This window comes from Solea solea, chromosome 4 (genome assembly GCF_958295425.1).
Source record: "Solea solea chromosome 4, fSolSol10.1, whole genome shotgun sequence".
Lineage (NCBI taxonomy): Eukaryota > Metazoa > Chordata > Actinopteri > Pleuronectiformes > Soleidae > Solea > Solea solea.
The window spans coordinates 20,938,205-20,950,394 of record NC_081137.1 but is presented as its reverse complement, the minus strand read 5'-3'; the positions used below and the strand labels follow the sequence as shown (position 1 = coordinate 20,950,394).

At 40.8% G+C, this 12,190-nt stretch overlaps 1 protein-coding gene across 2 annotated transcripts in view; it reads right to left on the bottom strand.

The window, feature by feature from the left end:
• Window positions 1–291: 291 nt before the first annotated feature.
• Window positions 292–12,190, bottom strand: part of LOC131458512 (rho GTPase-activating protein 26-like) — a 62,283-nt gene continuing 50,384 nt past the window's right edge. For both annotated transcript variants that reach the window (XM_058627667.1, XM_058627668.1), the window contains 6 exons: window positions 10,514–10,658; window positions 10,169–10,355; window positions 3,708–3,743; window positions 3,496–3,606; window positions 1,973–2,064; window positions 292–1,067 (listed from right to left, as the gene is read on the bottom strand). In XM_058627667.1, the coding sequence (XP_058483650.1) occupies window positions 970–1,067; window positions 1,973–2,064; window positions 3,496–3,606; window positions 3,708–3,743; window positions 10,169–10,355; window positions 10,514–10,658 (669 nt within the window). In that variant the 3' untranslated portion in view covers window positions 292–969. The remainder of the gene's footprint in view (window positions 1,068–1,972; window positions 2,065–3,495; window positions 3,607–3,707; window positions 3,744–10,168; window positions 10,356–10,513; window positions 10,659–12,190) is intronic.

Sequence of the window (12,190 nt, the reverse complement as noted above, 5' to 3'; positions counted from 1 at the left end):
ATCTAAAAAAAAAGAGAAAAACAACGTAAAATACGACGTCCTGTTTGGTAAATAGTGCAAATGATGTCCCAGATGTGAATATTATATCCAGTTCTGAGTCGGAGGAGCAGGGCGAGGCCTGTTTTCACCGCTGATAAACTCGAGGAGCTTGTTTGACATTTTTCACATTTCTTTTTCTGGTGTGAGGGCTCTGCAGGGGGGAGGAGACCTGAGAGAGTAAGAAGATGAGGGGCGGGGGGGGGGGGGCTGTTTAACCCTATCCTGAACTTTGGGGTTGTTTGTTTTTTTCCCCCCAAGTGACTTGATCCTGTGCTTGATCTGCTCTGGGGTTTCCTGCTGCTGAAGTGGGGGCTCTGAAACTAGTCCGATCTAGTCTTGAACTGAGCAATAATATAGCACACAACACATTTGGAGATTTTTACCCAATCCCAATTAATTTATACTTAAAAAAAAACTCCACTCCCAGTGTTGGATAATCAGTCACACACACACACACACACACACAGGAGATGATCACACCTTTCCATTTGTCGTTGATTTAAAAAAAGGGGAGCGGGGGAAGCGGTGCAGTGCAAAAAAAGAATCAAGCACGGGCTGAAAACGTCCTCACAGCTCAGAAAGATCAAGCTCAGACACACAAACACACAAACACACACATCATCATTGGGCTTCAGCAAATCATCCACACTAATCAATAACAGCCAAACCACACAGAGATTTTTGTTTTTTTTTCCAGTGCACTTCATTGGTCCCTCCTCGGGGCATTCCCGCTTAATTTCTGCATCATATCCATTCAACATGGTTCCGCTTGGTCCAGTTTCCAGGAGTGGCCTCATCGATAAATGGTTCCCAGTCCAAGCCCACGAAGTGATCTAACGTAATCTGGTCCAGTCTTGTGCAGCCAAATATAATAGAGTCCTTTTTTGGTCTGTTTGGTCGTCTCTCTGGTCTAGTGTCGACCAGGAGAAACTATGTGGACTGCAGAAACTCCACATAGTTCTCTGGTATCAGGCCTGTTCGACCGTCCAGGGTCCCTTCGAGCCAACCCGGCTCCCTGGAAGCATGAACTGCAAGGAGCGGAGAAAGAAAACAACCAAGTCAACTGTTTAAGCATCTCAACACGGAATGGACTAATGAATAGAGACAAGAGACAAAGCCAAATAACAGTAATAGTTGCTAAAAAATTTGCATGAAAATCCTGCAAATGTGAATCAAGATTTTTTTTTTTGGTTCAGAATTGGGATCACGATTCTCTGGCACAATTTTTCCACAAATCAAAATGTTTATGAACAAAAGATTAGAAACATTCAATTAGGAATTCAAGTAAAGTGCCTGAACATGGCCCTGCATAATAATGGGCCTATTGTTATTATTGTAGTGACAAATACTTTTACTTACTTACTTACTTAAAGTACAGGAAATGTCATATTTTAAGACTTTTATTATATAATAAAAGTCTTAAAATATGACATTTATTATTTATTATATAATAAAAGTCTTAAAATATGACATTTCCTGTAATATTACTATATTACTATATAGTAATATAGAAATATAATAATAAAGTGACATTTTCTGAGATAAGATACTTGTACTTTTACTTAAGTGTCCCCTTTTAGGTACTTTATACAAGACTGATGAAAATATACAAGACCACCAAGCATCTTCACACAACTCCTCACATTACTAAAGGGGAAAAGAAGCAATAAATGCATGCACCCAAACAGCAACTAAGAAGGAGCAAACGATGTTAAAAGCCTTGCAGTCGTATTCCTTTTGGCCGACACTCCTGACCATTGCAGTAACTCGATAAGGATATTTTCAGCCTCGACAAAGAAATCTGGCATCAATGCGAAAGCAAAACTCCCAGAGGTGGATTTCTGTTTCAACAGTGATTGTTTGTTTTTATAGAGCCTCCAACCCACATTATTTCCTTTTTCCTTTCTCCTGGCTCGTCCAGAGAGTGACTCACCATTCTCAAAGATAGTCCCGGCGATGAACGACAGCTCAGAGTCGTGCTCTGCCTTGCAGGCGTACAGCGCTCGGGCCTTCCTGCCTGGGATACTGGAGACGAGACGGTTAGAAGACAGTTTTAGTTCGACACCGGCCACAGACGGGTCATTACTTTATACTTACTTCACGTCAAATTGAAATGATGTGGACTGTCACATTTTATACTTCTTTTTATTTGTCAGTGCACATTTTACATTTCAACTACCATTTTGTGGGTTTTGTGGTTGGAGAAGAGAGTGGCAGTAGTGAGCGGGAACAGCTGTTAAGAGGAACATGAAATCACAGTGACACCGATTCTCTTGCCAACGCTCGGTGAGATAACTGCGTCCAAATACAGCTCGTTTTGCATTTAAATTTAAATGGTGAAGCTTATGTAACAACCACCGGCGGCACAAGGAGGAGATTCAGCTTTCCAATTGCATCTCTTCACAGGGGACGGTGAGAGGTTGACGGTGCTACTACGCGATAGCGTCTTGAAGTATTTAAGGAGGAGGTTTCGTTCTGAAAGACACTTGCAGTCGACTCGCCAGGATCACATCTCGCATTCCAGAACCTAAAGTTGTTACTTATTTACGCGTATACGGATTTCAACGTGCCGGTGTTTTAAATACTTGTGGCGCTTTCGGCTACATTGAAGCGTAACGATAACCAAAAGCACCCGGTGAGTCAGAAAAGGTTTCCATAACAAATACAATGCTTCAGGATCGTGTTTTAATAACACTGTAAAATCTATGAAAACACAATGTCACGGGATTAAAACACCACGATGTTTGGTCTCAAACAATTAAAATGTTTAATCGCGATTAATCGCACATTTTTATCTATTCTAAAATGTCCCTCGATTTCTTTTAGTCCCATTATTTTTTCTCATTTTAATGCTTTTAATGCTTTTATCAGTAAGAGTCTAGCTTGATCCGGTGTGGTGTTGTAGTTTTTCTAACATTTCTAGTTGTTGCAACAACATGTGAAAAAAAATCTTTGCTCGGCCAAAAAGAACGTTAATCTTGCAGTAAAAAAAAATGAATGCCGTTAAAATGCGTTACCGCGGTTAATAACGCGTTTAACTGACAGCCCTAGTAAGAATCTTCCCTCAAATATGTGTGCAACACTTGTTGTCCATATTTTTCACTATGAAAATATGTTAACTAAGTTCCCACATGGTTTTCTGGGAGACCAGGCCACAGTTCAGTGAGTGACAACATCTGGTTAGAGGGTTTTTTTTAAAAGAGCTACTTCAGCTCACAAAAGCGTATTTAATTCAAATAATTGACTGAATAGTGCTTGAGTGAAATGTGCGCGGCCACTCCAGCACCTCTGAGAGCGCAGCTCATGTACGACTTCAATCATTTTTATTTCCTCCTCTCTCACACGTTACAGTTACAGTGCCACACCCTTTCCACCTTCGGCGTGTCATATCCCTGACAGGAATTTAAATTACTATTGCAAAAAAATGTAATAATTAAACAAACAATGTGGACCGACCTGACGGGTGAGGAATCACTGGAGGCAGAGGACGTCGGCTGCGGACTCGACGGCGCCGAGAACATCGGCCAGGACGGCGACCGCGGTGAGATGGGGCTCGGAGACGTCGCACTGACGGACACGTACACACAGAATGACAAAAATTTATGCAAATTCTACTTAAAAAAAAAAAAAAAAAAGACACAATCAGAACATTATCAAAAGGTTCTTACCTGGTTGGTATGCTGCTACGACCCTTTGTGTTGAGCCTACAGCCAAAAATAAATCAAATGAATACTGGTCGTCAGTAAAAGTGTAATTAAGTGTGATTTTTCGAAGCTTTTCTAATTGCACTATAAAAAAAAAAGGATGCAGGTGTGGAAAATTGAGCTCATGCTTCTATTAAAGCTAAATTTAGCCAACGTTCGGCCCTCAGACGTAAGATTGAATCAGCAGCTGCATAATCAGTGGGTGTATGTGTACTTCAACTTCATTGTCAGACATTGTCAGACACCTGAAGTAACCCCGCCCTGCTGTGAGACACAGTACAAGTATTCATTCAACTTCAAATATTTGTTCACTGTAGAATCAAGTGAATTTATGAGGAAATACATTTCATTTAAAAAGAGTTGTACCAGCAGTAACTCTTTTTTTATTTGGTCGTGAACAATTTAGCTTTATCATTGTGTTTCCTTAGTTTCACCTTAACCCTTAGAACACAGAGCATTTTGGCTGCTTTTCCATCACTATGTTAAAACATGCAGTATGTACAGAGGTTATAAGAATGTGCAGTATCAAGTGTCTTATATCCTTTTTTTCAGCATGACCTATAGGCAAACTGAAATTTCACCCACTATATAAACACACCTGTTCGAAGTTCGAAGTTCACCTGGCTTGTTTTTATTAACAAAAAGAAAAGATATCACTGCTAAAAATGCGACATAAAATGAATCATAACTTGAATCAAACACATTTCTTGTGACCTAAAGGTTTGAGACCATTCTTCATGAGTAATAATTGGCACTTTTAAACACATCCAGATTCAAAAACAACGCAGCAATAAAAAAGTAACCATCATGCTCGTGATTGAATGAACTGTCATTTTGAGAAACTGTCTCAACAATCCACCTCCCTTCCCTCGCTCATCTCCTCTGCTTCCTTTGTTCCTGTCCCGCGTCGCCCTTTCTATCACACTCATCTCCTCTACTTCCCTCCCTCCTTTTTCCACAGTAGAGCTGCAGAAAAGGACAATTTCCAGTTGACAATGACGAAACCATCGCCTGACAAAGCAATATCTACTTTCTCCTGTGTTTAAGAAGAGTTTATTTTGACCCCCCCCCCCCATCTGACAGCACACAACAAACAATGCTTAGAAGGTTTCAGGTGAACATGGCCTCCTCATTATACTAACAACAAATTTGACAGCTGGTTTAATTCGATTTATCTACTGCCCCCCCCCCCGTCCTCCCCATAGGCCATTTATCAACTTTCCTCATAAAACTCCCACACACTCCTTCAACACGAGCACATACATACATGCATCCTGTTAGACGGGAAAGCAACAAGATTTATTCAAAAATCACCAGACAATGAAGTTTTTTTCTCATTTTTCAATAAAAGTCCCAGCTTGTGACCGCCGTGGACTGTGTTTACTGTATTTGTTGTTGACGGTCAGTTTGCCCGACACTTTACACTTGATCACATCTGTTTTAACTGTGACAAATTGCACTTTTACAACCTCTGGAAAGTTTCCTGCGGGAGGAATGTATCGTCCACTGCCTAAAGACGATAAATCTGCGCGACCCTGCAAATATCAAGTTTAGGCACAAGAAAAAACACGAGGGTGCCAAAGATCTGCTGCAACGCTTGGGTCACGAGTGTAGTATGTGTCACACGCTGTTGTCAACTGCATTATTTGGATAATGACAGCTGTTGATGTCATTAGTGACACAGGGGGCGGGGCAAAGATGAGACTGGTTGGGCTGGTTCCTCCCTCCCGGTGTGCACTTCGCTAATCAAATGAGCGAATCTTTTTTGTCCCTCCCCAATTTTGCAATTTTCTTATTTTGCTGATGTTTACTGCCTCTCTGTTATGTTGATGTAATGGAGTTGCTCTTAAAGAGGCTAACACAGACACAGTAGGGTAAGACAAAATCTGCCACTTATTAAGAAAAGAACACATACACAACAAAAAACATATTGTTATAATTCATTTTCTACCACTTCTATGGAAGAGTATAAGGGTCACATTGAGATTGAGAAATTGAGAGAAAGAAAAATAAATAAAACAGCATGAATTCTGAGAAAAAAAGTCAGAATTATTGACTTTTTCCTGAGACTCCTGACTTTTTCTTTAATCTCAGAATTCTGACTTTTTCTTTAATTTCAGAATTTTTTCTCTCTTTTCAAAGAATCGCTCTTCACGTCTGTTTTATATAATTTTTCTATTTTTTTCCTTCTTCTACTAAATGCCAAACCAACAGCAGGCGCAAATAAAAAAGCACATACTTTCAGCAGATGAAAAGGAAGATGGAAAGAGACATTCTGCCATTTACACTTGTGTACACGTTAGTACATCAGGTCTCGGGGCCACATAGGAATCACATATGCTCGTGTCAGCTGTATAGACTCAGAGATCAGACTGTAAATGTGTATTTATCTTTATATTCTTAACTAATAAATCATGGGAATATGACAAGACCTCCAAGCTTTTTTCCAAGTGAAAACAAACTACACACAATATGTCATCAGCCTTAGTTAAATATGAAGGTTTCAAGCCTCTGACCTCTGTGGGTGTCTCTCTTCTCTGCAGGAAACTACGTCAGGGCTATGTTTCCTTTCTACTTTGACCTACAAAGACGTAAAACAGCAGATCAAACTCCCTGACTCGTACCTTTATAATGTTTCATATGCACACAAGTCTAGAGTCAGAATCAAGCTCAATTTATCATGAACATCATCATGAAAATGGGATTTTCACTGCATTCATGAGTGAAGTGGGCGTTGTTTTTGGTCAACATTTTACATGACAGTGCCGTAAGCGTAATAAGGTCATAATATAGTAATCATTTTGCAAAGGAGCGATGATATTTTTTTTATACCATCTTGTTTCCATAGCAATCGCTGAGTTAATTGTGTGGAAATAACAATGGAAAACATGTAAAAGAGGGTGAATTTCAACTCAATAATATGGGAAACTAGAGCTCAGGATTTGATTGTTTCAGCTTCTTAAATGTGATTTTCTTTGTTTCTTTGCTCCACATAACAAAGAAATCATTAAACTGATTTGACAAACACTCATCAACGTTTTTTAAATGTTTCTGACATTTTAGGGACCAAACAATGACTCGATTCATTGAGAAAATAATCCACAGATTCATCGATTATGGAAATATTTGTGAATGAGTAAGTATAAAAAATCCAAGCTATGACCTGGATATTACTTTGGAAAAAAACATGGTATTATACTGAATGAATTAATTGCATTCAAAATAAAACGGTATAACCATAATATTGCTCCATATTACATGTGTACTGTGTAAAATTTCACCTGGAACAGTGGAATATTCTTGGAATACTCATTTTGGAGTGGAAAATATCAATATTTGGTCATTCTTCCTTGCAGCTTGAAGAAGACGGCTTTGAAAAGCTTACTGCAGAGAGGCTCTTTTTCAGATTCAACATTTACTCCTGCGATCAGGAGGCTTTGAATCTGCACTTCTACTCTACTCTACTCTACTCTACTCTACTCTACTCTACTCTACTCTACTCTACTCTGCCTTCCCCCCATTTTTTTTGTGGTTGGTCGTAGCCGCCAAACTCCAGAGAGCAAGAAGCAAAACGCTTTCCATTTTAGAAACTGCTTGACTTCAGCTGATGGGTTAATTCATTACTCAATTATACTCACATTCATGTGTGAAAAACACTCGGCACCTCGCTATTCCATACAAGTGTGACACAAAGTGGAGCATTTCAGGATAGAAGCAAGTAATGAGATGAGCAATAGGTCATTTACTTCACAAATGAAATAAACTTGTGTGGATAATAAGCTTCTGAGTCTCATTTCTGCTCTTTCTGCTCTTAAATTCCATCTTTTTCTGTTATTTTTCGATACTTTTCAGTCAAGAAACTATGTACAGATTTGATTTTGATGTTACTTTTTTTTTTTTTCCCATCAGAAGTGGGAGCAGCTGCAGCCACGCACCTCGTTTTATGCGCGCGATAACTTTGAAACCTGGGTGGCATTTCTGTAACATCTCAAGAATGAATCCGCTTGCCAAGAGGTTTATTTGAACGGTTTTCTTTAGATTTATGACATAGCAGTAGCTGCAATATAACGGAAAATAACCATTAAAGGCAGCTTCTTTCATTAGGATGTCACTGAAGCTGTCTGCACATATTACTGCTCTGTCTTTATGTGCTTGTGTCGTGGCTTTTTTCCCCATTATGGGACACGGTATGTTATTAATGTATAAAGCAATGGCGCTATATGTAAGAAATGCATTATATGGAGAAATAAAATGACCATGATGTGTCAGAGATTAAGGAAACGTTAAAATGAAATGCTGTAACCACTATATTCACACTTTTCACAATTTTTCATTAGCAGGCCACCCACCACTTTCCACCCGGGCGGCGTCTACACAGCAGCTGCAGCGATGGCTCAGATATTCTAAAAACGTTGTCACAGAGGCAGTTGTCCAGTAGAACAGCCAATTAGAGTGTGATTTTTGTCCATCTACTGCTTTATCCTGTGCCAATACTCAGCTGAAATAGGATGATAGTGTGATAGTGTGTCCAACTTACCATACTGAGTGTTTTTGGACAGTGGGAGGAAGCAGGAGAACCCGGAGCAAACCCACACACACACACACACAGGGAGAAAATGCAAACTCCATGCAGAAAGGCCCTTGTTTCAACCTGTGGCCTTCTCGCTGCCAAGGCAAGAGTGCTAACCGCTACACCAACCGTGTGGCCCCCTGAACTGAAGTCTCAAAAGGCTAAATACTCCAGATTCCTCCAAGACTGGAAACAGAGGCTAGAGGAGGTGCAGAGGTCCAGCTCTCTCTCTCTCTCTCTCAGATTATATAATTTACATTGTACTGAAAGGCTGTTATGTAATCAAACATTCTCTAACCTTTTTCATCTCTAAATACTTCCATATCCAACTCTGTGTTCTCTTCAGGGGCCACAGACGAGAAGAAACCGAGAGAATCCAATATGTGTGAAGACTCAAAGACGAGCCGTGTGTGTAATATTAAATAATTATCATACAGGAAACGGAGAAAGAAAGAAAGAAAGAAAGAAAGAAAGAAAGAAAGAAAGAAAGAAAACATCTGTGTGGACCACAGAGGGGGAAGAATGTAAATGTAATTAGTGGTGACAAATTGTCCTTATAGGCCTGTCACTCTGCCAGAAAATGAAATGAACGTCACGTCAACACGGCGCAGGTCAACATCGAGTCGCTGTGCAAGAAAAACATTACTGAAGACGCAATCTTCATGTTGACAGACAGTCAAACACATGCGATACAAGCGATGCTGTGAATTCCATATGGACGTGTGTGTGTGTGTGTGTGTGTGTGAGGCTGAGCATGTCCAGTGTTTACATGAAATTATATAGTCCCTCTCTCACAGGCGAGGGGGGGGGGCATGCTTCGACCTGTGGAACTATTCCTCCTGGTCTTTGCTTGTTATGTAAAAGATCAAAGGCTGAGACAGCCTGAGAAAGTGTACGAGACAGAATCCAGGTCAGGCACATTAAATAACCGCTGTGCATTGTGCATACATGTGAATACATGTGAATACATGGGATTGTGTGTTTCATTCTCATTCAGAGAGAGGGTTCGGCTTTAGGGTGACAGATACTCTTGTATTCACTTCCTTTCCAGATGCTTTCAGGAATAACTCTCTCCTTCTGCCTCTTCGCTGCCACATAAACACATACGTACGTGTATGCAGTAACGCATTCCTGTGCCTGTGCGTTGAGCCTGTGTGTACATTCTTTAAACCACGTGTGTTTGTACGTGCAACAGAGGTTAATATTTGCACGTGTCCGCGCACAGTGCGACTCGTTGTTTCGCCAGAATGTGCCTTCAGCCTTCAGGCCCTTCGCTCGGACGTGTGAAGACTTCATTTACAGTATTTCTGGGGGTTTTTCCTCAGCATCTTTCATTTCCGTGAGTTCTGTCTTAATGAGGTTTGTCCTCCATTATTATGTTATCTGACTCCAGATGTGACATTTTTCATTTGTTCACTCCAGCGTGGGTTAGATTTGTTAACATTGCCATTTAAAAAGGATAACTGTGACAACGAAAGTATCAATTCATATCAATTAATTATGATAAAACTGTGCATCTGTGCACAACTTTTACTTTAACATTTTTCTTTTTCTCTTAAAGTAAACAAAGATAACTGGAGTGAGAAAGAACGCACCATTGACAACTTTCACAAGTCGACACTACTGCTAGAAATAAGTCGTGTTTTTTATTCACAATCACACTTTTGGCTTCGCACAAACGTGATTGTCCGATGTGGACAATGTCCAGGCCCTACGACCTTGTGGTAGACAATGACTTTATTCACGACCTATTCTTCTCTTATATAATCAGTGTCTGTGACTATTCTTGAATGAGAACTGTAAATAGAGAGACGACTACAGGCCGACACGAGTCGCACGGCTCTGTTTCACTCACAGTGAACTGGGGCGAATCTGCCTGGTGTCCTGTTCTCCGTCGTTGCTGGTCAGGCTGTGTCTCGGTGTCCGGCCTTGACTGCTGCTGCTGCTGCTGCTGCTGCTGCTGTTACAGTTGGCAGAAGAGGACGAAACCGGCTGCTGCGGATTGCTGACCGCGGAACCGACGACGCTGTTTCTCTTTTCACCTAAGAATAAAGAGAAAGTTATAAACACAGACGAGGCCTGTTTAAGACTAAACTTCTGTTTACCAGTGACAAGTGGTGCTTTTAAGACAATTTGCCATCACTTTAGACCCCACAGAAAACAGCAAGTCATTATTATTTGTCTGCCTTGTTCGGCTCACCTTTCTGGGAATGTGTCGGTGTGTGGAAGAGCGTGAGAGGCCTCTCACTGCAGGACGGGGCTTTGCTCTCGGTGCTTTTTCTTCTCGACAGGTTCAGCTGCATGTTGGCCAGACCTGCCGGAGAACTTGGCACGTCGCTGAATATCTGCGTGAAAACAAGACATTTAAGTTTGAGTAGAACCAAAACAACAAAATCTAAATTATAGAAGGTTACGCGCCCGGGTGCCGTGCGAGATATCCCTCCGCCTTTCTTCTTTTGAAATATCCCGAGGTTTTGTTTTACATTGTTACTCCCCTCATCCCCTGGACTCTACGGGGACGTAACGTCCAAATGTTACACATAACAGTTAAATTATGAATTGGTATGTATTTGTAATTGGAGGGTAAAATAGTTTTTTTTATCCTCTTATTCACATCCCTTATCACAACCCTGACCAGTGATCCCAGTATTGTGTTCACCCGTGCACAACACATCAATAATCCAAACGGACATGTGACAACGTGACGCTAATCCACCACTTTTCATAGTATGAGTAAATTAAATATGACTTTATGAACTCTGCAACCTCTGCAGCTCAGAGCGGCAAAGTGACGCCTTACACTTCTATTCATAAAACAAAAATCTATCATCGCAGAACCTAAAAACCGAGCACAATGTGGGCTCGACAAGAGTGGACAATCTATGACACAAAGTGTATTTTTCTCCCGGTGAAGCACGATTAGGGCAACGTGATGAAGAACATAATACATGTGATGTAATTTAATTTCATAAAATAGATGTTTTTCCACAGCTCTGCTGGTATTTTTCCCTTCTTTGTGTCCCTCCCTATAGCTCCACTACAATAATGAAAAGAATGAAAACGTGTGCTCCTAGTTTTCATCATACACTCTCACAGTCTCTCAGAGATTGAAGGCTGGCTGAGCATATACTGTAAGTGCACAATGTTGGTCGTATATATTGCCATGGTGACACCCAATAAGCAGCTTGACCTGCCGATAAGCTGCTTGGATCTAAAGGTGAAAGAGGCTTTGAAGTATATTATGCAGTACAGTACAGTGCATGCCTGTATGCATGTCTGTAGCAGGTGTTCAGGTGTAAAGGATTATATACCTTAATTCTTTATTTAATACACATTTACTCAATCCCCTTTAATCCCATTTGACACAGCCAAGGGTTTTTGTCTGAGCCTGCACTATTTCACAAGACCGTACCACTCTTATGGCGCGTTTCCAGCGGCTCGACTGTACTCGCCATGGCACGGTTAAGTTGTGTTTCCACTAGCATAGTACCTGGTACCAGGTACTTTGTTTAGTACCTGCTCTGGTGAGGTTCCGACGTCAGACTGCCGTCACAGGAAGAGTCATTAACACAACGTCCGACACAATAGTCAAATCAAACAATGCCGGACTGTAGATCAATTAAAAAGCCTCATAAACGTGCGTTAATCTCCAACATTTAGCACGGAAATGTCTGTGCTCCGGTCATGGAGGAACTGCTGAACAAATAGTTTAATTAACTGATTTTAACGATTCAGTTACAATGAAAACAACTGCTTTATAAGTCACTAGTCACTCGTTTGTCGCGTGTATAACTAAGTCACGGCAGTTTCATGCAGCCGTGCCATGATGACTCCGCCCCCACGTTGAGTAGGTACTATTTTTGCAGTGGAAAACCAA